Source organism: Phoenix dactylifera, chromosome 12, assembly GCF_009389715.1.
Source record: "Phoenix dactylifera cultivar Barhee BC4 chromosome 12, palm_55x_up_171113_PBpolish2nd_filt_p, whole genome shotgun sequence".
Taxonomy (NCBI): Eukaryota; Viridiplantae; Streptophyta; class Magnoliopsida; order Arecales; family Arecaceae; genus Phoenix; species Phoenix dactylifera.
Window position 1 is genome coordinate 7936998 of NC_052403.1, and position 23633 is coordinate 7960630.

The 23633-nt window shown below is 38.1% G+C and overlaps 2 protein-coding genes and 1 non-coding gene across 7 annotated transcripts; 1 reads left to right on the forward strand and 2 right to left on the reverse strand.

Moving 5' to 3' along the window:
• Positions 1 to 1240: 1240 nt before the first annotated feature.
• Positions 1241 to 11834, reverse strand: LOC103719325 (cell division cycle 5-like protein). Of its 4 annotated transcripts, none has more exons than XR_005514414.1 (5): positions 11259 to 11834; positions 9113 to 10837; positions 3836 to 4117; positions 1708 to 3461; positions 1241 to 1531 (listed from the first exon to the last, which is right to left on the reverse strand). XR_005514414.1 is itself a non-coding variant. In XM_039132535.1 (5 exons), the coding sequence occupies exons 3-5, from the start codon at positions 10784 to 10786 to the stop codon at positions 2178 to 2180; spliced, it is 3240 nt and encodes a 1079-aa protein (XP_038988463.1). In that variant the 5' UTR covers positions 10787 to 10837; positions 11037 to 11173; positions 11259 to 11438; the 3' UTR covers positions 1245 to 2177. The 4 variants fall into 4 exon arrangements, 2 of the variants coding, with proteins under 2 accessions (XP_038988463.1, XP_038988462.1); XR_005514413.1 differs by having other exon boundaries at positions 1241 to 1604; XM_039132535.1 differs by adding an exon at positions 11037 to 11173 and having other exon boundaries at positions 1245 to 3461; positions 11259 to 11438.
• Positions 11835 to 16989: 5155 nt separating this feature from the next.
• LOC103719306 (probable pre-mRNA-splicing factor ATP-dependent RNA helicase DEAH2) lies at positions 16990 to 21281 on the forward strand. Of its 2 annotated transcripts, XM_008808489.4 has the most exons (7): positions 16997 to 17253; positions 17825 to 18012; positions 18117 to 19204; positions 19584 to 19709; positions 19786 to 20024; positions 20144 to 20262; positions 20947 to 21281. In XM_008808489.4, exons 1-7 carry the CDS (start codon positions 17080 to 17082, stop codon positions 20990 to 20992), a joined length of 1980 nt encoding a protein of 659 aa, XP_008806711.2. In that variant the 5' UTR covers positions 16997 to 17079; the 3' UTR covers positions 20993 to 21281. The 2 variants fall into 2 exon arrangements, with proteins under 2 accessions (XP_038988464.1, XP_008806711.2); XM_039132536.1 differs by lacking the exons at positions 19786 to 20024; positions 20144 to 20262; positions 20947 to 21281 and having other exon boundaries at positions 16990 to 17253; positions 19496 to 19663.
• A 2213-nt stretch (positions 21282 to 23494) lies between these two features.
• TRNAG-UCC lies at positions 23495 to 23566 on the reverse strand. The gene has a single exon. It is a non-coding gene; the product is annotated as a tRNA-Gly (tRNA).
• Between the last annotated feature and the right edge of the window lie 67 nt (positions 23567 to 23633).

Consider the following 23633-nt stretch of genomic DNA (forward strand, 5'->3'; position numbering starts at 1 on the left):
ATACAAGTTGTTATAAATAAAGAGGAATAAGATAGAATAATCTCATAATTATAGTGAAAGAACTTCCATAACTCTTTTGTTATCTAATTGTCGAATCAATTTTTTTAAAAAAAATATTTTTATAGAAAATATCAAGGAACAAGCACTAAACAAATCCGAGTGTTAAAACAAGCAGAAATAAAAAAAATTAAAATTTTTTGCATGTAAACCCTCTTAAATATGTAAAATTACATAAATATCCTCGCAAAGTATTATTTGCATATATACCCTTATAATATTTTCTTTTGCATATATATCCATTAAGAATATTTTAGTCATTTTTAATTTTAAATCATTAATTTTTTGATAACATTAGATGGCATGGGCACATATGCCAAAAATAAAAAATAAAAATTAAATACGCAAAATAAATATTTTATAAAAGTATAAATATAAATATCAATTTTAAGAGGATATTCATACAAATTTTAATATTTAAAAAGGTATCCACGCAAAAAAATCCTCAAATATAAATATGCTACAATAAAATAGTTAATTATTAATAAAATAATTTACTGCAATATATGATTGATCATAAATAAGTATCATAAAGCAACCAAGAAAAATAAGTTAACACAGGACATTGTTGGAGTGGTAATTTTGTCAGCAAAATACTATCTCCTTGCTATTTGATGCTCTCGATTTCATCTTTTTTTATCACTATAGTACCATCTTTTGGTAATTTTATTAATAATTTAAGATATTTTTCAGTAAAATATTATTATCCATTAATTTTAATAAGCACATACTTATCATGGATTAGTTACTAAATATATATATATATATATACAAAGAATTTAAAGAATATCAGCAATGTTTTACCAATGAATTAATTTCGTCATGAGTGATTTTTTGATGAAATGGTGGTGACACCATCAATGCAATAGTACACACATAAATGCTGAGCCTGTTAATGACAGGCATCATTCGATGCGTATGCAGCTTTCCTGGGGTAGAGCAACCTGACACGGACAGGAGATGACTGTCTTCCACTGTTCATTCAGCCCACCGGGCATCTAGGTCATCCAATTTTGAAAATAAGCAGCAATCTCTTTTTCTCGCTCATCATAGAGCATCACTAGTAATGTTCTTCACCAAAGAAGATCCGCACTGGAAGAAACTTACAATCTAAATATTGAGAACCTTAGCTACATAAATCTAAACGGACAAAACTCAGAATCCTCAATCCCTCACAAGAATGAGAATGAAACAAGTGTTGAAGAGAATAGCTCACAATATGTTCATAATACCTGAACACAGTCACAACAAAATAAACTGGAAAAAGTATAGTCAAGACCCATATGCTCCGACTGAAGCATTGGACCAGCATCAAATTAGATTGTTCATCCAGGATTCAAACAATACACGACTGCTGACAGTTGTTGCACAAACACCGAGGCAATAAGATTACTGGTCTAAACAACTGTAACAAAGATCACCATATTGGTCAATATTTGGATGGAGATGAAGCTTGAGTTTAAATCACGGCATCCTGTAAAAGACATGGTTGCATCGCTCAGCCCAGAGAAGGATCAATTGTAGCTTGCAGTGACAGTGGATTGACCCTCAATAGCATTATTCAAAAATGAGTGAAACAATATGCAATTGAGGATATGATCATAAGAGAATGCAAAGCAAAATAAGAACTGTCAAAAGTTTGAATCTCACCATTGTCCTTGCAGAATGTCAGATTACAAACATTAGCCTGACAAAAGCACGTTAGGACCATGAGATCAAAGCCACGATCACAGAAGACTTGACATGTTGCCGCCAGCCACCAAAAAATGGAGCTCATCAGCATTTGAGAGCATTGGCATTGTCGCCTCCAGGCTCCAGCATTGGTATGACCACATGTCTGCAACAAGCCAACAATAAATCCTCAATTTTCTGTAGAAACAAATAGCTGTTTTTTCCAACTCAATCTCAGAATACCCAACCGGGACAGAATCTCCAAAATTTAAATATCCAACAATCCTCTTGACTGCTTTAAACAATTAAGTTGCCAGTTCCAACATTGCAAAGTTCACCATCAAGGTGAAAAAGTCAGAATGATCCCTATTTTTCACATCAAAAGCATTCAGGATTTAAACCTCGTATCCGTCCTTACAGAATCTACAACTGGAATGCTTGCATATTAACTAAACAGTTTGACTGGAACTGTCACTTGTCATTCCCCTTTCTGCCTTATCGTCTGATTTAACCATTGAATTCTCTGTGCTATCTGGAACCGAGACATTGGTCAGGCTAATGATTCCACCATCTGTATTGGCAACCATGCAGTCTGCTGAACTAACTGTTGTCTGATTAGAAAAATCATGAAGTATCTTTTCTTCAGAGCACAGTGCACTAGAAGCAACCACTTGATTGCTTGAATCACCACCAAGCTGCTCAGCAGACCTAGGATCAGCATTTCCAGACTCAACAGGAAGAACAGCTTGTCTTGAAATATTGGAACATCCAACCAGGCCACAATCCATCACTTGATCAGCTGAATCCACCACCATATTATCCAAGCCATCTGAATATGAAACGGTCATCCCATTGCCAAAACCACCGGTTATCTGAACAGCCGAGTCAGAGGATGCAGATGGATCCACGGTTTGTTGAGATATATTAGATTGTATAACTGGTGCAGAAGCAACCTGACTATCTGAATAGACAACTGTTGTTTCCTGCATGCCACCTATTTGATCTTGAACTGGAGCAGGTGCATTAATCATATTGCCAACCATCTTTTTTTCTTCATTAAGAAGTCCAGCAACACCACCCGATAATTCCACATTCTTGTCAACAACAGAAATCTGCTCTTCACCAACATTGAGACCCTCTTCAATAACAATTGCACTTTGGGCAGCTTGACCTTCAAAAGCATCTTCTTTCTCAGATAAAACTTCTGCATATAACTGGCTACTTGGTATTGGAGGTATAGGTGCTTCACACGAAGAGCTGGTTTCAGTATGATCTGCATTTGGCACATCAATCTGATTCAATCCTGAAGCTGGCCTATAAACATCAACCAACTGAACTATATCCACATGATGGTTCTTTTCTGCCAAGTCTTCACCCAGGGTATTATTTTTTGCTGCAGCTTCTTCCTCAAGGGCACGATTCCTTGCTGCAATTTCTTCCTCAAGTGCACGATTCTTTGCAGCAATTTCTTCCTGCAACCGTAATTGTACTTTGTGCTCTTCCACTAGCCTTTGAATTCCATCCTGCTCAGCTAAGAGATCCCCATAACGTTGTTGGAGGCTCTGCTCAAATGCTTTCTGTTTGTTGACTTCTTCAAATATGCTACTAACTCTGTATGAAGCTGCTAAGTGTTCTTGCTTTTGTAAAACTTGGAAGCATTCAAGTTCTGTAGCAGCGGTCTCCATTTGCTTATATGTGGCCTCTATCTGTGACCATAATTTTCCAGCCCTTGTCTGCTCATTCAGATAAGAACCAAGTTAAAGGTCCATAAGATAAAGATAACAAAAATGCGAAAGAAAAAGCTTAAGCATAAACATGGCGGAAAAGGGCAACTAATCGGCAACAGGGTAATTTGACGACCACGAATCTGGTTCAAGAGCTATCTGTTCTTCGAACTTCAATATTCATAAACTTTCATTATCTGAGTGATATTTGTTGTAAAATTCAGATGGATTTTAACTTGAAAATTAAAGATGGCCAATACAGAAAACCAGGCAAAAGATACCCACAACAACTTGTACCTCGGGGGGGGGGGGGGGGGGGGGGGGGGGGGGAACAGGGAGAAGATGAAATAAGACATGAAACAACAAGTACAATCTTAACATACCTGATATCCCTGTGTGAGAAGCTTAACCTTCTGTTCAAGTCGTGTTGCCTTTTTTGCTTCATCATCCATTCTCTTCTTCATGATCTCAAACTCATGTTGTAAAGAAGTAAGTTTTTCACTGTTGCCAGCAACGCTAGCAAGACCATAACTATTACGAGCAGGGAAGTACATAAGATCTTCCTCACATGCATCACGTGCTTTGACAAAGTCATCAAGAGACTCATTGTCATGCCCCATTGCCACGCGAAGAAACTCAACCTCTTCCTTGATCAAAGAATCAGCCTGAAAAAGGAAATTAAGCTACATTAACATTTTTCCATGACAACAAGGCTACCAAAATATATAATGTATGCACTGTAGTCAAAAAGTACGGGTAAGTGGTAACAAGACTATGAGCTATAATTTATTTTCCATTTATGTTTTGATGTGAGTACTAAACAAAAGGCAAATGAAAAGAACATGTGGAGATAGCATACGATACAAGGAAGGCAGAACTGTCCCAAAACGCCAAGTTCAAGGCATACCAAACCATACTACTAGAGGACCGGGACAGTTTCAGCAACGAAATAGAGAAACAGGTAAGGGAGGGGGAGAAGGAAAGAAAAAAAGAGAGAGAGAGAGAGGGCAGCGATGATCAACGGCCGTTGAAACATGGGGGAGGGAGTGGGGAGAGAGGACTTACGAAGCCCTCTCTCGTCCGTGCACCGGGACAAGGGCAAAACCCCTATTTTGAAAGGAAACAAGGGCTTCAGCCGTTTGTCTTTTTTTCTTGATTTTTTTAAGTGAAGTCGGCAACCACTGTTGACTTCACTTAATATTTTCCTTTTTTGAAATTTTTTAAGTGAAATCGGCCAACTTCACCTAAAAAAAAAAGAAAATAGAAAAAAGGGCTGAAGCCTTTGTTTCGAAAGGAAAGAGGTGCTCTGCCCTGTTGCCCCCATTCCGACGGACAAAGGTCCTCTCTCACCCCTCCCCTGGCCCTGTTACGGCATCCGTCGATCACCGCCGCCCTCTCACTCTCTCCCTTCTTCCCTCTCTCCCTCTCTCTCTTCCTCTCTTTCCTTCTCCCTCTCCCCCTCCCACCATCTCTCTCTCTCTCTCTCTCTCTCTCTCTCTCTCTCTCTCTCTCTCTCTCTCTCAGCCACGGTCTCCTGCTCTCTCTCTCTCTCTCTCTCTCTTTCCTCTCTCTCTCCTTCCTCTCCCCTTGTTTGTGCTGGTTTCCCTGTCAGTTGGTGCTGAAACAGTACGGCGTATGGGCGTACCATACCGCTTGCCTACCGACACAAGTGCCAAGTCCGATATTGCGCACCCTGGTACGATATATTCAAAATGGACTGATTAAGGTGACGCAACCAAAAATAACAGGAAAGAAAAAAGATATTGCCAAACTACAACCAATGATTCTCGTAAATTTTGCTGCAATTGAAATTCTCAAATGAAAATTACAAATTCTTGAGCACACTCTTCAATTTGTAACATGCAATACTAGCTACCGCTATTGTAATGCCGAACACGTCATTTCAACTAAACAAATAAGAAGTTTACAAAACCAAATGATAATTTTAGTTGTTACGAATCCCGTGCTTTCAAACAGAAAACCAAATGCAATTGAACAGAAAAAACAAACATAAACAGTGAACATAACCATTTATACAAAACAAAAAAAGGAACATCCATTAGATATAATTATTTATGAGCATAACAAACGAACATTCTGCATTAGGTCGAGTCTTCCAGGCCATTAACTTTTCAGTCTCCAATGGCAGCCCAAGTAAATATGTTCTATGCAAGCTTTAAAGTTTCAGGTGAAGTTCTGGCCAAAACCAATCTAGAAACTTATTTCGAAATTTGCAGTTTCAGCCAGTTTCGGTGGTTTTGGCCAGTTTCGGGTGGGGTTTCAGCCAGTTTTAATAATTTAGCCAAAATTGACCAAAACTCTATTTTTTTTATCCTTTTTTTGGTTTAATGTTTTCCAAAATTCATCATATAATTGAATCATACATTTATTCAAGGTTCTAATAGTTTGATCAAGGTTTAATTTCATAAAAACTTTGTTACTGGCGAGTAAGATGCAATCTTAATATATGCCTTTAATTCTGAACTAGTAAGCAACATTGTAAGGTGTAGTAAAATTAGATACAGTAGTGAAGTATGAGCTATCTCATTACTATCCTCATCTGCATCCATACTCCCATCCATGCCGTAATGATAATGATTTGCATGGGGCACCTTGTGATAGTCTATTATACTAAATAGGTTTATGTACTCAATTCCATACTCTTATATACTTGTCTTGTTAATATATTCGATTAAGTGATATTTGGTATTTTACTCATCAGATAAGTATGCCTATTAGATATATTTAATGCATTAAGCTTCAACACAGTTTAACTTCAGCTCAAAACTACTGATATTACATAAGTTATGTTCCAAGATAACTTCAATCACAATAAAATGATATTAAGTGGCCTGATTTTTTTTTCGATTTTTCAGACTTTTTGGACCAAAACTCTGAAACTCAGAGCAAAATTGCCAAAGCTGCCCAAACCAAAATTCTACCCAGGGAGCAAAAAAATGAAACCAAGTTTTAAAACTTTGGCCCTATGTCACTCAAATCCAACAGAAATCCAAATTCCTTACTCAATCGTTAGAAGAAATCAAGCATAACAACTTGAGGGAGCACCATGATTATACAATTTCTAGGTTCTGTTGAGTGCCGGTAAAAGCACAAATTGGTGGGAATTCAAATCCACAAGAACATGGATCAATTGGAGGATTAAACCATCCCAAATTGGAGCATGACTTAAAATAATAATGAGCCAGTTGTCATCAACGCAAATGACTAGATATGCGTAGATATAAGAAGTAACTGTGCAGGGATCAGACCCATATAAAAATCTCATTGAGTGCACACATATTTACATCAACGAGGCTCAGAACATCTCTGTTGACATAGACCTATTAAAAATAGATGTGAAGATCAAAGCCACAAAAATGTTGAATGGACAATAAATTCAGTTCTTTGAATCAATCTGGAAAATTCTTCCATCAAAAAAATTCTTACAGATAAGTGATCATAATCCTGTTCTAAGACAGAAAAAAGATGTGAAAAATAGATGAGCAGTTAGAACATCGAGAATGTAGATAACAGATCAATATCATATATTAATAAGGTAATGCTTCAAAGATGACATATTTTCATCAACGAGTTTACTGAAGATACCATCTGTGCTTTGTTGTAGATAGTAACATTGCTAGCATATAGTTGTATAATATCATTGGTTAATAACTTAATATAGCTGTGTTTTATATGAACAAATAATCAATTCTCACATGTTATGTGTGACTGTACTAGTCTATACTAGTAAATATTTGCATTTAAGGAGTTCTGACACAAGTTTCAGTATATCACAGGAATTGTTAATTAACCCACTTTCTACCGCTAATTGCAAGGTCTGCAAGACTTGGTTCATATATAACTGACCGCAATGTTGTAATGAATCATCATGAACTCCTTTTCAAGCATGTTTTATTGGCCCCACTCATCTAAGCACAATAACGACAACCAACTTCAAAAGATTTGTGAGAAATAAATGATCTAAGACCTTTCATATGTTCAGATACCATACAGAATTGATTCTTTAAATTAACAAAGAATGTCCTAAAAAGACTCTTCAGGTGGCTAACTCAATGTCAAATGCCCTAAAACTCTTCCATTTATAATGGTTGTACGTTAAGACACCAACATGGTTAAATCAACAAGAAATGATCAAGGATAGGATTTTGTTGTGCCATAGCTTCTGCAAGCTTCCAGGCAGGTCAGATAATTCATTTCTACCCCTCAAATTAAAGGGCTTCTAAATTTTCTCATTAATTTCATCCTAAAATTACTTTTATTTGTAGAACACATAAATGCAAAATAGCTCAATCTGTGGTTATCTAAATTTCCAAAATTCTCATCAGAACTGAATTCTACAACCAACAAAATAATGAGAATAACGAGAAAAGGAGGATTTCAAACTCCTGAAGCCTTGAACTAGAGCTCAATTCTAACCACGTTTGGTGCGCATGAGAAATGGAATCTCAACAATGCCTGCAACTCAGACATTGCAAAAGAAACTTAAGGATTGTTTGACATTATTCCATTAAAAATTGTAGCACAAAATCTGCAAGACAAATGGCTCCTTCATGCAATAACCAGGATAGGCTACAGATGCTAGCAAAGAAACACGACTAGGATTAGGAGTTCTTGACTTGTGATCAAAAGCAGAGGCTCCTTGGGCAATGCTGGATTCAACGATTGAATGCATGCCTCATCCCTTAATTCATATATATATATATATATATAATATTAATTTGTCTTGAAAGGCTTCAAGCTAACCCGAAACCAAGGTCTAGTTCAATAGGAAGCAGCAGTCACGTTGAAGCCAAGAGACCAAGAGTAGTGATCTAAAAAGGAAAGAGCATTTTCTCTTCTTTTCTTTTCTTCTTGTTCGTTTAACTTCATATAATCGTTCTATTTTCTTTATTACTTCGATCTTCATTTTCTAACATCTTAGGATGACCCAGAAATACATCCAAGGACAGCCTTCAAGCTACGCATAACAAATTTCTTTGTATTTTTGTGTCTCATCAGTTAGACATAATAAGTTTCTTAATATACTCATTCACGTTTCTATTTTAACCATACCTATCGTGTCATATGCCTCAACATAACAATGGAAGGAGGAAAGATATCTAAGGATCTGAACACACTACCTTACTGTTATAATTTCAAACGCTTAATTCCTTGATAACTCAAATAACTTCTAAAATCTAAACAAAGTCAAATAATACAAAGATAGATAGATACTATCTTCTGAAAAGTTTTCATAACTCTCTCAAAGAACAAATGCTAGAATAACTTGTGTACTACCTCATGATTTAGATTAGCTTTTCATAGATAAGATTCAGAAACATCAATTCCCTCCAAGAAATACAGTAGACTGACTTATGTGCAGCATATTATCCATAATCCTCTGTTTCTTTCCAGTAAATAAATCAAAAAAAAGAAAAAAACTTCACACAATTTAAATTGAAAAACAGAATATCTAGCCAGAAAACTGAATTATGACTTGTTGATGAGGAAATGCAAAATCAGAGAATAAATATCAGTGGAAGATGCATGCAGAATGAAGATACCCAAAAACAAATTACACATAAAGACAACAGAGAGTAAATAGAATGAAGAAATCCAGAAAAGAAAATTATGCATCAAGATAATAGAACGAAGCAAACCTCTTTCAGTTCAGCCTCATCAGAATTTTCTATTTCAGGCACAGGCTTAGCTTTCCCATTTGCCGCTCGCTTGGCCCCCTTCTTTTTTTCCTTCTCCTGTTTTTCGTCAAGTGGATATTTAGCATTATCATGTTCTAGTAATGCAAGAAGCTCCTTATTTATCATTTCATCCGCCTGCTCAAACAAAGTAGGCGGAACAAAAGAGCTCTTATCTTCATCACTGCTCATCAAAGAATTCCTAATAAGTTCCATTGAAGCAGCAGGAGGCCTAGGGAGCTCCCTCTGAAGCACTTTAGATCTCTTCCTCAGTAAGGCTTCCTGCCTTGCTTGTTCCTGTGCCTTCTCTCTAGCTATTCTATCTGACATATCCTCTTCAATCTTTTCCTCAGTTTCCTCAGTTTCCTCTGAAATCGGTTGAATAACTATCTGATACTCATTCCTAGGCTGTGGAAGATTAGTTAAACCAGAACGCAAGGTTTTTCTCAACTCAGCCTGCCTGCGGAGTTCAAGCTTAGCACTATCCTGCATTTCCATGTCTTCGTTTATGTGAAGCTCATCACGGAAAGGAGTCCCTTTAGGTGTTGCACCAAGAGAATATGTATCTCTTGAAGGAGTCATGCCGATTATAGGGGTAAGACCTGCTGCACCAGGAGTTGCCAGAGGAGTTGCCATTGGATTTGGAGTCTGTATCTCCCTTTTCCTTGGAGTAACACCTGAAAAATCTGATGGGTGCAACTCAGGATTCTCCCCACCCAAAAGAGGTGTCTGCGACTCTCTTAATCGTGCCAGATTTTCAGCTTCCATCATAATAGCATCACCTTTCCCGGCTGGAGTTCTCTGTGGGGTTCGCAAGGGTGTCATTCCTTGTCTTGGAGTCTGAGAGTAATGTGCTAGAAGAGCACGCGTAGCACCACTTCCTTCAGCGAGTTCCTCGTTTGCTAAGACAAGGTCACTTGCATAACCCATCTTTGCTATCTCTTCCAATTCTTGATCCGAAATCTGAGGAGCTGGAAGCATCAGTTTTGACCTCTTCCTAACTGCTTCCGGGTCATTGAGTTTGTTTGCTTGCAGAATTGCAGCAGGAGCATCTTGCCTTTGTGCAATTTTGTTCCTTGCAATGTCCTGCTTTCTTAATTGGGCCTCCATATCAACCCTCCTCTTTCCTTCCAGTTCCTCAATGGTTGTCGGAAACTTAGGCTGTTCCACAGGCCTCTCCTCACCTAAAACATCAAAAAACCCTGGTGGAGGTCTTTTTTCAAAAGGTATTTCTGCATTATAATCGATCCCTTTCCTCTTCCTCTTCCTGTGCCTCGTATCAATGCCAGCTGCCTTCAATTCTCTCCTCTTCTGCAAGGATGCAAGCCTCCTTGCTTCCTCAAGCTGTTTCTCCCTCGCCTTCCTCTTTGCCTTCTTGCCCCTGGTGTTGGCCAATCGAGCCCGTGCTTCTGAAAGCATTTCCTTTTCATCTTCATCCATGTCAACAGGATCAGGACGCGCAGGTTTAGACTCAGGATTGGGATCGATCTCTCCCGGACGCAACTTTCGTGGGTCATCACTTGGTTCATAGTTCTCATCCTTGGCACAGGCTGCATCAAGAAGCTTCTCATAGCGCTCGAGGCATTGAGATGGCGTCCGGCCGACGATCGGTGCAATCGTTCTCCATTGAGTAGGCATAAGTTTAGCAAGATGGAGCAACTTCTCATCTTCTTCCCTGGTCCACTCAGTCTGCAACCAACCACATTCGAATCAAAATATCTAAATTCTGAACAGACAAGGCCAGCAGCACTGTAGATTACATACTTCTACAACATTTAAGATCCCGTTATAATATAATTAAAACAATGAGACTTAGATAAACTGGGGGAAAAAAATAAATAAATCTGCAGCTCATCAGTGCATCAATGTAAAAAAACCAAGAAATCACCTCTCTTTCTCTAAAACAATTTCTAGAATTCCATTCAGAACGCCATGAAATATTTAGATAAACAACTCATTAGGGCATCAATGAAAAGTAACAAAGACATCGCCTTTCTTTCTCCAAATGATTTCTAGGGCGCCATCCTAGTCAAAGAAAAATGTTTTTTAAGGGAGAAAAAAAAAAGGAAAGGGACGCAAGAGATCGAATGACAGGAAGCCACTTTGGTACCTTCTTGATGGATGGATCGAGCCACTCGTACCACCGGGCCTTGCACTGCTTCGCTGACTTGCGAACGAGGAGCGAGGAGATTCGTGCCCACTGGTTCTTCCCATATTTCATCACCGCGGCCTTAAGGATCTCATCCTCCGTGTTCTTCCACACGCCTCCCTTGATCATAATCCTCATCTTGCCCGCCTTTTTCCTTCTCCCCCTCCGCCTCCTCTAAGGTTTCAGGCAATCTCTAGGGATCTTCTTCAAGCCCTCTAGGGCTTCGAATCAGCAAGAAAGAGAGAGAGAGATAGATCTCAGCTTCTAGGATTCGAGGTCGCTCTCGCCGGTCTTCTTCGGAATTCTTCTAGGTTTTGGAAGGCGATACACTGAGGTGGAGATGTTTAAGTATAACGCGTATAGATCCAACGGCGGTTCCGTCGAGCAATCCGCCGGGATAAGGGGGGCGTCACAGAGAGTGAAGCCGCCGGAGAGTAGACCGGGAAAGAGGATGGATGTGGAATCGTAGGGGAAGTGGCCGGAGAATTAGGGTTCTCAAGGCCGATTCCCCTCCATCTATTTTTCTCAGGCTATTGCCCATTTATATATTATATATTGTGTAGGCTATATCATAATTAGTTACATATAATACCTGCAAATTGGATGTTTGCATATCTTTATCTACCCTCACAAGATCACTTTTAAGTTATAAAATGAATATTTGTAGTTTTCTTCTACCACTTTACAAAGGAGCTACAAAAAATATAGCTGCAATTCTTTGACATCATAGTTGCCATCATGTTTGCTAGGGTCATAAATTTTTAAAAACACTCATTTGAACTTGCAATAATTCTTCGACGTTATCATTCTTTTACAACCTGAATAGTAAAATGGTACTATATTTCTTTATATAGTACGGTAAATTCTACAACAGCAGCTCAAACAACACGTGTGTAAATACAGCCACTAGAATCAGGAAGAGAAGATGGTGTAGACGTGAAGAAGTAGTTACATCACTAGTCCACAAAACTACTCCAGAATGTCGAGCAACAAACGAGGCGACCTAGTCTGCTGCCCTATTTGCCTCCCCGAATACATAAACTGTCTAGAAGGAGTCTAAGTCTCTCATTAGTCGGCAGATGTCATACAGCAACATATGCCCACTCCCATATCGGTTTTCTTCTCGTATCTAGTCAATCACTGTGGTAAAGTCCCCCTCAAGATACACGCTGCCAACACCAAGCATATGCTTCGCGAAAATGATGCTCTCCCAAGCTATCCGAAGCTCAACCCCAATGGCAGCCATGCTAGGAGAGCGTCGTCCTCCACTGCAATCAGCCTAGAGTCATGGTCTTTAATCATAAAGCCGACTCCACTGCTGACACCATCAGCGGACGCACTAATATTGCGGTTCACTTTAAGATGACTAGAGAATGGAGGCATCCAAGTGAAAAGAACAAACATGGACGCAGCTACAGCAAAGCGGATGAACTTGCTAGTTCATAGTTTAAAAACACGTAAACTCCATTATTCAATATATATTTCATATTTTCTGTACTCGAGTGTCATATCTTTGTCTTCTAATAAGTTCAACCAATTACTTGCTATAAGACCTAGCTCTCAAGAGAATGTCGGTAATCGGATGTTGAATGCCAAAACTAAACCAGCTTTATATCCCATTCATGAATGTGATTAAGCTGAAAAATCGATGGCTAAGTTCTTGGAGGCTTATTTCAAATGGAGCCACAAAGAAAGGGTTGTACATACCATTTAATGGAGAAAGAGGATTGGACCACTATACTTGGGACCACTAGATTTACTGAAGGCAGTGATTGCTTGAAATTTACGAAGTTAAAAATGAGCTATTGTCAATTTCTTTTTCCACATCAGCTACTATTCATCAAGGTCACTACTTATGATACTGACCAAGTCTACATTTTTCTTTAATCACTTGGATTGCTAATACCCAGACCTTAGTTATACCTCCATTGATTAAGCTATGCATAGGTGCACTCAAACTAAGAATTCTTTTGTTTTATTATATTTTTTGTTCTTTTAGTTAAAAGGATGGGGTTGCCACCATATATTTCATTCATCAATGAAATGAGTAATCAGGTCTAAAACATAACAAATGGAGAGGTTAGGGCACAACCCTTTCCCTAACAATAGGAAAAAAGAGAGAAAAAACTCTACATATCAAACTTAAATCAATCCCATGGAACCCCCCAGTGATAAGAAACAATCATCTAGAAAGTATAATACTCAATTATAATCTTAAAGGTTTGTGTAACAACCCAGGACCTCACCCAAAATAGCTAGCCGGAAGGTATTATTTGGGTTTCTTGATCCTGTATAAGTACCCAAGATCTACCAAGCGAATAACCGATGTGGGACTAAACACACGCCCGCACGGGTCCTCACATACTCCCCCCGTTACTTCAAGCCCTGACGTCCTCGTCAGGCTAAGGGTTCAAATCCATTCAAATCTAATCACAAACACCACGATCGGTCCATGGTCAATCCCAATGGATCCGTGCTGCAGTGTCCCCTAGTCCACATAAGTTATGGGTCGGGTCCGCTTTGATACCATTTGTAACAACCCAGGATCTCACCCAAAATAGCTAGCCGGAAGGTATTATTTGGGTTCCTTGATCCTGTATAAGTACCCAAGATCTACCCAGCGAATAACCGATGTGGGACTAAACACACGCCCGCACGGGTCCTCACAGTTTGCAATCAGCCATTACAAAAGAAATTAACCAATATAACAATAGCAATCAAACCCTCAGGCCAGTGGCCTTCCTAACTTCCAATTGGTCTCTTCTGAAGCTGGATAACTGGTAAGAGGCATCAATGAGGATTGTGGAGATTGGGGCTCTGCTTGTGTGGTATTCTATGTCTATCACCTGTGAGGAGTCTCCTATCCAAGTAGAGATGTATTTTGGCTGCTGCACCTACAAAGTTGTCTTCGCTATGTGTTTGAAAATCCAAATATGTCACTTGAGCCACATTGCCCAACATAAACTTGAAATGGAATAATGTTATTAGAAAAAGACTGCTAATCAACAAAGTCATGTGAGAAGACATGCTTATTCTCTAGGGAGTCCCTGGGCTTAGAACAAAAGTGAAACTTTTCATTAATCACTTTTTTTGAAAGTAGTAACTGATGATTTCATTAAGTTATAACAATGATTACAATGTCTTCCAATAATTGATTCAAGATGGAAGAAGGGGCATCCTTCTACCAAATAGAATCATTGGTAACTAAATTAGCAAAAAGTTTTCCAGCAATATTTCGTTCTCATTTTATATGGGAAATGTCATACCTGCTAAAGATGGTTCTGATATCATCTATCGTTGCTCCCAATCGACGAAAGATCAATCTTCTGCAGTTGCATTCATAATTTTCCTGGCATTCCCTTCTTGTGCAACATCACAAAGTCCCAAATCATGTGGAAATAGAAGACCCTCTCTAGCAGCTAATGTTTGAACATGCTCCAATTCCTGGACATTCCTGCAATCAATGTTCCTTTTCAACCTTTGAACAGTTCCCACAACTACACATGACTTCTTCTCAAATATGGCTCCATCTACATTTGCTTTATTAATACTCTTGTAGGGAGTTTCCAACAAATAATCGAATTGTTTTGTTAGGTCAATTCATATTATTGAAGCCTTTGCAAGGTCATTCAAGGGATTGTCTGCCATAGTAGCCACCTCCCAAGGGTCCATCAACTTTGTCACTGGATATTGAGACAGTCCTACTTTTCCAAATTGCCTAAGATGTTATTCCAAAAGATTCAACCTTTTTTTCTTTATCTTATCTATATGCTCTTCCAGCTCAGGAAACCATTCCTTGAAAGAAGAGGCTTTGCTTACAGAAGATCTAAAACCCAGAGGGCAAATAAACCAAACTTAGGATACTAAGTGGCACTCCTTCAAGCAACATGCAAAGCAATCTCTAGTTGATAGCCACATGGTCATGATGTTCTCCTATGTCCAGTTTTCTCTTCACCAAATTTGCTTTTGATGATAATATATCAGCACAAGCTTTAAGCTTTCAAAGGAAGAATCTTTTACTTTGTTTAGGATCTTTACCAAATTAATATTATGGATTCATTTGGTTCGTAGGAAGATGAGGAAGAAAGTATGGTCAATAAAAAGACAGAGAAAAAGGCCTCATATTTATTTGTAGTTTTCAAAGGAGAGATGATTAGAAAGTAGCTTTTCTAGAGATTAAGAATTGATTTTTTTTCTAAATATGTTCTTAAGCTTTTAAATAGAATGAGGCAAGATCTTTTCTTTTATTAAAAGCATAACAAGCATTTTACACAACTTTTTTAGTAAAGTAGATGCTCAACCAAACATAAGCCATTCTGGAATATGCCACATTTCTATGATCAACCAAATATACAAAAATCACTTGTCCATGTATCATATACTCAAGCATTAACTTTCTAGAAAAAATATTCAGTGATAAAAAATTATTTCTACGAATCAAACGAGTCCTAAAGGGCTTTGACACCTTCATCGGCTTTGCATGAGCCAAACTCTATATTCTAAGTTAAGTGATAAATTGTCATGTATGAGTGAAATGCCACAATAGCTGGATGCTCAAAGAAATTTAGTATAAAATATATTCTAGCATTTGGTGAAGATATAATGTTCTCCACAACTTCATTCTTATCTCCAAGCACAAAAACTTACCTATTTTTTGAGACCCACATAGACCGCCTTTTGATAGTCAAATTACATCTCGTGATGTTGATATATGCATGCATGCACATATAAATGCCTTAATATTTTGAATTGGACTGCATGCTTTTAGCTTTTGTTTTATTTTTTTTTTTCAACATATGGCTTATATTTATCGAAAACACGAGCCTATCTTTTTTTTTTTGGAAGACCCTAATCTTGCACATGACTTAATGAGAAATATTATCACTTTTTGCCTATTTAGCTACTAACAATAAGCCCATATCAATGGTGTGTTTGGCTGCATGGATAATTAGGTCTGTATTCATAACGCAGAATTTCAAGGATGTTAAAGATGGTAAGGTAGATGCTTCTCCAAAATGCTAAAATAGGTTTTTTTTCCTCAAAAGTTTTTTATTTAGTTATCTAGTGAAATTATCTATTTATTTGTTTATCCACTTGAGCCAAAAACACTGCTATATTATATTATATTGCTTCAAAGATCAAATATTTTCCAACATTTGACATCGATTATCTATTCCTTGAGCAATAAAGTTACCAATTAATTGGCTACCCTGTTCATTCCTAATAAATGTTTCATTATTTTTTCTAAAATAGGTATATATAAAATCTAATTTACGTAAAATGTATTTTATGAAAAATAGAGAGGAATTTGTTTTTCATAAAACTTATTTTTCAGATTATATAACCTACCAATTTTAGCAAGACAGAGTTTGTGGGTAACAATTAAATAACCATTCTGTAAAACTTAATTGTTTTATATTTATAAAAAAATATTTTAATAAAATCAGTCAATCAAATAGTCTCCTGGATAAATTAGCAAGAGTTTGCAATCTTGGTAGGAAGCTTTCATAAAAATTTTCCAATATTTGACCTAGGGGAGGATAACTAACTGCAATTATTGAAGGAGCTTGAAGTTTTTGCATTAAGGCCCTTCTATTATTTAATTTCAAGCCGCCAGCACACTGCACACAGTACCACCCCACCAGACGAAGGGACGCAAGGGCTGAAAATATTGCCTTTTTTAATCCTTTTCTTGCTTTTCAAGTCTTCTCCCGTCTTCTTTTCTTCTCTTCCATGCTCCATCGCCTCCTCTTCTCCACCGACCACCGGAGGAGGCTTTTCGATGGAGGCACCGGCGGAGGTGGATGGATCGTCGCTGTCGCGGCGGTGCAAGAAGATGCTGGAGAGGAGGCGGAAGCTCCCCGTTTGGGCCCAGCGGGAGAAGTTCCTCGACACCCTCGCCAAGCACCAGATCGTCGTCGTCGCCGCGCCGCCGGGCTCCGGAAAGTCCACGCAGGTACTCTCCTTCTCCCCCCCTTTCCCATGAAACCCGAGCTTGGCAACTCTTTACATCCGGAAATCGATTCTGATGGTAATTTCCAGCAGTTTTAAGTAGCAACAAGTTATAACAATCGGAAATTGATTCTGATATGGATTTTTAGTAGTTTTGAACCCATGCATGGCGTCAATTCAGTGATTTAAGTATAAACAAAGCAAAAAAAATAAAAGAGTTCATTGACAGATCGGAGTGGAATTCTTTTTTGTCCATCTTCTCTCTTCAACTCTAAGTTGATTAAAATTCTAATCTTTGGGAGAGACTGGAGATCTATTGTTGTCTTACATCTCTTGTTTAGGATTCTTAAGCCTTGTAAAGATGCTATCTTAGATTTATTCATGAAAACTCAGTTTTGCTGTCAACAAAAGAATCAGTCTTTGATATCAAAGTAAGTTCTGTACTTTTGAAACCTAGTAGGTAATAGGAGCAAAGTAGAAAATAATGATAAAGTTGCTAGCTTGGTGTAGAGGTATGGTTCGAAGTGAACTTGACAATATAAGAAAGCTAAGATTTCAATTTGAATTTTGGACAGATTCCTCAATTTGTCGTCGAGGCAGGTTATGTGAGTAACGGGAAGCAGATTGCTTGCACCCAACCTCGTAGGCTGGTTGCAATGGCCCTGTCTCGTCGAGTAGCTCAAGAGATGAATGCGAATTTAGGAGACAAAGTCGGTTATTCTGTGCAGTTTGAAGACTTCTGCAGTCCAAAAACTGTTCTAAGGTAAGTTTATGAGGGTGGCAACCAAACACCACAATCCAGTTCTGCTCGAGTCCATGTTGTTGCTGTCTGTTGCATTAATGGATTGAAATGTGGGCTGTTATTAGGTACCTGACGGATGGTGTGCTTCTAAGACAAGCACTGTCTGATCGGTTTTTAGAAATGTATGGGGTGATAATTCTTGATGAGGCACACCTTAGGACCTTGGCTACAGATATTCTTCTCGCTTACCTTAAGAAGCTGCTAGCAATAAATGCTCGACCTGACCTTAAACTTGTTATTATGAGCACACAGTTTGAGGCTAAGAAGTTCCGGGATTATTTTAAGGGTGCGCGGATTGTGCAACCATGTCCCTCACTTAATCCTGTAGAGATCAATTATACAAAGGATATAGTGAGGGATTATGTAGAGGCAGCAACCGATAGAGTTGTAGAGATACTTGCGTCTGAACCAGTTGGCGACATAATTGTTTTTCTCACTGGAGTGGAGGAGATAGAAACTTTCTGCTGGAGGCTAGGAAAAGCAATTACAGACTTAGGAGATAAAATTGGGCCTGTTAGAATCCTTCCTCTCCATTCCACAGTGTCAGTTGATGTGCAGAAGAAGATTTTCAAGGCTGCTCCTCCTCCGACAAGAAAGGGTGGTCCTGTTGGACGGAAAGTTGTGGTGTCGACTGACATTGCGGAATCATCATTAGCAATTGATGGCATTGTTTATGTTGTTGATTGTGGGTATGCTAAACAGAAGGTTTATAATGCACAATTGCGTGTTGAGTCCTTACTGATTTTGCCGATATCAAGGGCAAGTGCACAACGGAGAGCAGGATGTGCAAGAAGGTCAGACTCTGGGAAATGCTTTAGACTGTATTCACAGATGTTTTTTGAAGCTGCTCAGATGCAAGTGTCCCCAGAGATTCTCCGAGCGAATCTCGCAAGTACCATCCTTCAGTTAAAGAAACTAGGTGTTGATGATTTGCTCCATCTTGAGCTTATGGATCCTCCTCCTGCAGAAAAAATCACACGAGCTGTTGAAATTTTGAAATACTTGGGTGCTTTGGATGAGGAAGGGAGCCTGACTGAACTGGGGAAGCTTATGAGCGAGTTTCCTCTGGATCCTCAGATGTCAAGGATGATTGTTGGTAGCCCACAATTCTGTTGCTCCAATGAGATTCTCTCCATTGCTTCCATGCTATCAGGTATGCAAAAATGCACTTCTGTTCTTTCTCTAGACTTTGATCCCTCACGCTCTCTTTCTGGTTGCCGAGTTGCAGATGAAAGAGAGGTGCTGATAGTTTTTTAATGGATGTAGGAGTATGTTTTGACAAAGCATGCTTGTTTTTACCTTTAGTTCAGCATGCCTTTGATACCTGCAATCCTAATGGGTGTCAGTCGGTTCTTGTTGCATTATGATTTGTCGTCTATTCTGCATATCATTGGCAACAAGTTTTTGAGTCGGAGTTCTAATTCATATATTTGGAACTTCTCAGTAATGTCATGAAGCCATTGGTGTTGTTTCGCCTCTGTGCACCCACTGACCTATGCACCTGTTCTGTTATACGGCTTTCTCTTCTTCAGTACCAAATTGCTTCTTACGGCCTGTGGAAAACCAGCAAGCTGCTGCTGAAGCAAGAGCTAAGTTTAGCCACATCAATGGGGATCACCTTACTCTTTTGAATGTCTACCATGCATACAAGCTACATGGTAGGTGCAAAAATTCTCTTTTTGCCAGAAAGTTATTTTACCTCTTCACTTCACTCATTGAGAAGAAAAATTGCAGATGGAGATTCTACCTGGTGTGAAAACAATTTTATCAATCAGACATTGATGAGATCCGCTGATGGTGTGAGGAACTGGCTTGCAGCTCTCATGCGGAAGCTGAACCTTCAGCTTTGCTCACCGGACTTTAACAGCAGCGGTTACTATGACAACATAAGAAAGGGCCTTCTGGTAGGTTATTTTATGCAGGTTGCTCAGCTGGAGCATTCAGGTTGCTATACCATTGTGAAAGATCATCATGTGCGGATCTTCTTGACTTTCACCTTTTTTTTTCCCTCAAAAAAACAGTAATTGTATAGACTTCCATGTTTAGCCTCTTTATGCAGGCAGAATTGTTTATTCTATAGGTCATCATGCAGGTTGTCGACCTTCATCCATCAAGCTGTCTTGCTTCAAGGCCAGCATGGGTCATATACAATGATTTTGTCTTGGGCAGTAGGAATTTCATTCGTATCATCACAGATGTGCGCAGTGAGTGGTAAGTTGTTCCTGTTCAGAATTGCATTGTGTTAGTGCTCGAGTTAGATGCACATTCCTGTTCTCCTATCTGCTACTGAAGCCATACATATTGACGCTATGTTCTTGGCCCTGGAAGTAACTTGACCTGATAATTTGTTTTCTTACTTCCCATTGACGACGACGTAATTCAAGTTCACATAAGGTCAGCAAATTCTTATAATATCCTACATGCTACTCCGTTAATACTCTACTGTACCATTTCTTCGTGGTTTGCTAAAAGCTGCAAATTATGCAAGTGCCTGATATTCAATTTGCTACCACTTACATGAATTTTCTCATAACCTGATCTTATGTAGTCCATTTTTTGCTCTGCCATCGATTTCTTTTCATTTTTTTCTATATCATATTTTCTTACAAACTACCCATATAAAGCTAAAATAGTTGAAATAAAGATGAGAATTAGATGCATCTGCCTTCTTTGCTCTTTAATGCATCTGTACAGCCTATATTTAATTGTTGATGAGGGAGTTTTTGTGCATGCCTTCTGCTCTGAAATTAGCATCTATACATATTTGCGTGATTGCATGCAGGTAAATGCTTGTTATCTGTTTGTGTATGGAAAGAACAAGGAGAAACATCAATCTATTATGAATTAAACGTTGCTAAATTATCAGCTAATAATGTTGCTATTCTTGATCCACAGGTTGGTGGATGTTGCTCCGCATTATTACCGAATAGCAACCATCTGAGGGATGCCTTTTGAACCACATGTTCATCTGTCGAATATCAAGTGGCCTTCATGATTTGTGCTTCAGCCAACTTGATCACATGTTCTCAGGATACAAAAAAAAAAAAAAAAACAGCTGCTTGGTTTCCTGCAAATTATTAGTGGGAATGCTTTTTGTCTTTCCGAGTTCATGGTCATATTCAAAAAAAAAAAGTCATATAGATATGGTAGGGATTGGAACCATTGAGTTCACTGCACGGTTGTTTTCTGTTTTTCCTTTTTATATTATAAACTATTGTTGTGAGTACATCCATACGGATTCACTACTAGCTTGGGCTGTATGTCTATGTTTGAAGCCAAGGTACTGAAAACTGAGGGGAGAACAAATTTTTCGCTCTTCGGCAAACCAGTTAGAGAGAGAGAGAGAGAGAGAGAGAGAGAGAGAGAGAGAGAGAGATATATGGGGGTTTATGTTATTTTTTTTTTCTACACATATATTATGGTTTTAAACAATGAGTAATGACCGTTGTAATCTCTATTACTCTATTATATGATTGAGATAAATAACATAAAAAAATAATGACTAGGCTATTATTTCTTGTGGTCATAAGCCATCAGAGTATAACCTTCTTTGAATAAAATATTTTTTTTTTCAAAATTGAAACTTCTTATTACAATTTTTTTTTTTCAAAAGGGATTGTACAGTCCAAAAGATGATATTACTTCATCCAAGAAAAGTGAAGAAATATATAATAATATTATTATTTTGTTATTATCTGTTCTTTTGCATTGTAATATATTCATAACAGTCATAATTTTGGTGATTATTTTGATTTTAAAATTTTCAAAAGTTGTTTTTTGAGACAGGTAATGGTGGTATAGTCATTATGAGAGTTAATAATGATTTCAGTGGATTCATTGTAACATAATAGCATGTTTTTAATATCCTGGTTTCTATATGAGATGAGCATTAGTGCGAATTGTATTTGAGAGCAATAAGATGATGAAGGAGAGGATGTAAAGAGGAGCAAAAAGAAATGGTAATTTTAACAGTACTTATCGATGGTGGTGACAGTGCTTGTGGTCATAGGGAAAGGAAATCCAGGAATCCAAATCACATACCAAGGGTTATCTGGCACGTTTCATGAGATAGAAATCCTTTATCTCCCCACCTCTAATACTAATCCCATCAATATCAGCATTTGCCTGCCTTGATACGCATTGAGCTTACATGCATAAGGAAACTTTTTACATAGCTATTCCTAAAATGTGGATACCTTTGCTCTAGGTCCACCTGGCAAGCAAACTAAATGCATGTTGTTGAATTGGTTTGGTTCAGTCAAGGATTAGTTAATCTATCAATTAGGTTCTTTGATTTTCTTTGTTTGGAGAAGATAGACGATCCAAACAAACAAAAAAAGAAACATCTTTGATTACGAGGAAAAGGAAAATATCAAATAGACTAAGATTTATTTTTAGGTCATTTCTTGGTGAGCATAAACTTCGTCAATCTGTTGTTGATCAATAGATGGAACTCTCTTTTTTATCTCGTGCCAGATGCACCAAAAGATTAGTCATTTTTCCTGCTCGCAAACTACGATGCCCACGTCCAAAAGAGCAAAGCTCATTCAAACAAAAGCCAGTATATCTGTTTCCGGACTAAGTCTATTAGGACAGCCTGATGATCTAAGGAGTCAAAAACATTGTTTATTACCCTGTTTCCTTATATCTTCTCTCTACCGAGTGAGAAGCAGGCAAGCAATATCGTGTATTTAAATAAGGAGTGCAAGTAGGTTAGATCAAAAAAAGAAGATATCATGAGAGAGTAAGAAGAAACAGAAAGAGAAAAGGAAGGCCAGCTTTAGATGGCTTTGATTGATTTCCACCCTTAAATCTTAGATTAAATGATTTGTCCTCCTTGATTGAGTTCTTCCGACTTTCTTGTTGAACTTGAAGATTGCACGCCTCCTATAGGGCACGTCGAGTGAACCATGTTAAAGGAACTCAGCAAAGTGACCCCGTAATTTCGGCAAAAGGGGTAGTTGCTATTGGATATTACCTAAGGCAAGGAGATTAGTTCATAATGGCCAGGCGGATTTTATATGAATTTTTAGGCCACTCTCTTGGTCTCTAGATTTTCTACCTTTGCAGCTTTCGAATTCTCCTTATGCTGATTGATGATATTTAGGTTGAAGAATACTCTTTGTGATATCACCAAACTATTTCGAATCTTCTTTTACAGCTTCGAGCTCTGAAACCCGCCTAACAATTTTTGAGTTCTTTCCGAATATTCTAGCTAAAGTGGAGAGTTGAAAAAATTTGATCTCTTTCTATTGCCCTCATTCCCTTTCCTTTGGATTGGAGTTTTCCCCATTCATAAAATTATATATATTATATATAATAAATATAGACTAACAAAAAAAAAGAAGTATATATATATATATATATATATATATATATATATATATATATATATATATATATATATGATATTATTGATTTAAATAAATGGCTAAAAACAATCTGCGTTTGCCGGGAGTCGAACCCGGGTCTATTGCTTGGAAGGCAATTATCCTAACCGTTGGACTACAAACGCCAGGGCGAACAAAACGACTGATAAAATTACCAATTAGCTTCTCCCGGGTTCCGGAGCCCTACCCCTC

Bases quoted from the DNA above. Each gene is read 5' to 3' on its own strand.
- LOC103719325 (XM_039132534.1), bottom strand. From the start codon at position 11,435: ATGAGGATTATGATCAAGGGAGGCGTGTGGAAGAACACGGAGGATGAG. The intron at 10,838-11,258 runs GTACCAAAGTGG...GGTTGGTTGCAG, and splicing joins TCGATCCATCCATCAAGAAG to ACTGAGTGGACCAGGGAAGA. The intron at 3,462-3,835 runs GTATGTTAAGAT...CTGAATGAGCAG, and splicing joins TTCTCACACAGGGATATCAG to ACAAGGGCTGGAAAATTATG.
- LOC103719306 (XM_008808489.4), top strand. From the start codon at position 17,080: ATGGAGGCACCGGCGGAGGTGGATGGATCGTCGCTGTCGCGGCGGTGC. The intron at 19,710-19,785 runs GTAGGTGCAAAA...GAAAAATTGCAG, and splicing joins CCATGCATACAAGCTACATG to ATGGAGATTCTACCTGGTGT. The intron at 20,025-20,143 runs GTGCGGATCTTC...GTCATCATGCAG, and splicing joins CCATTGTGAAAGATCATCAT to GTTGTCGACCTTCATCCATC.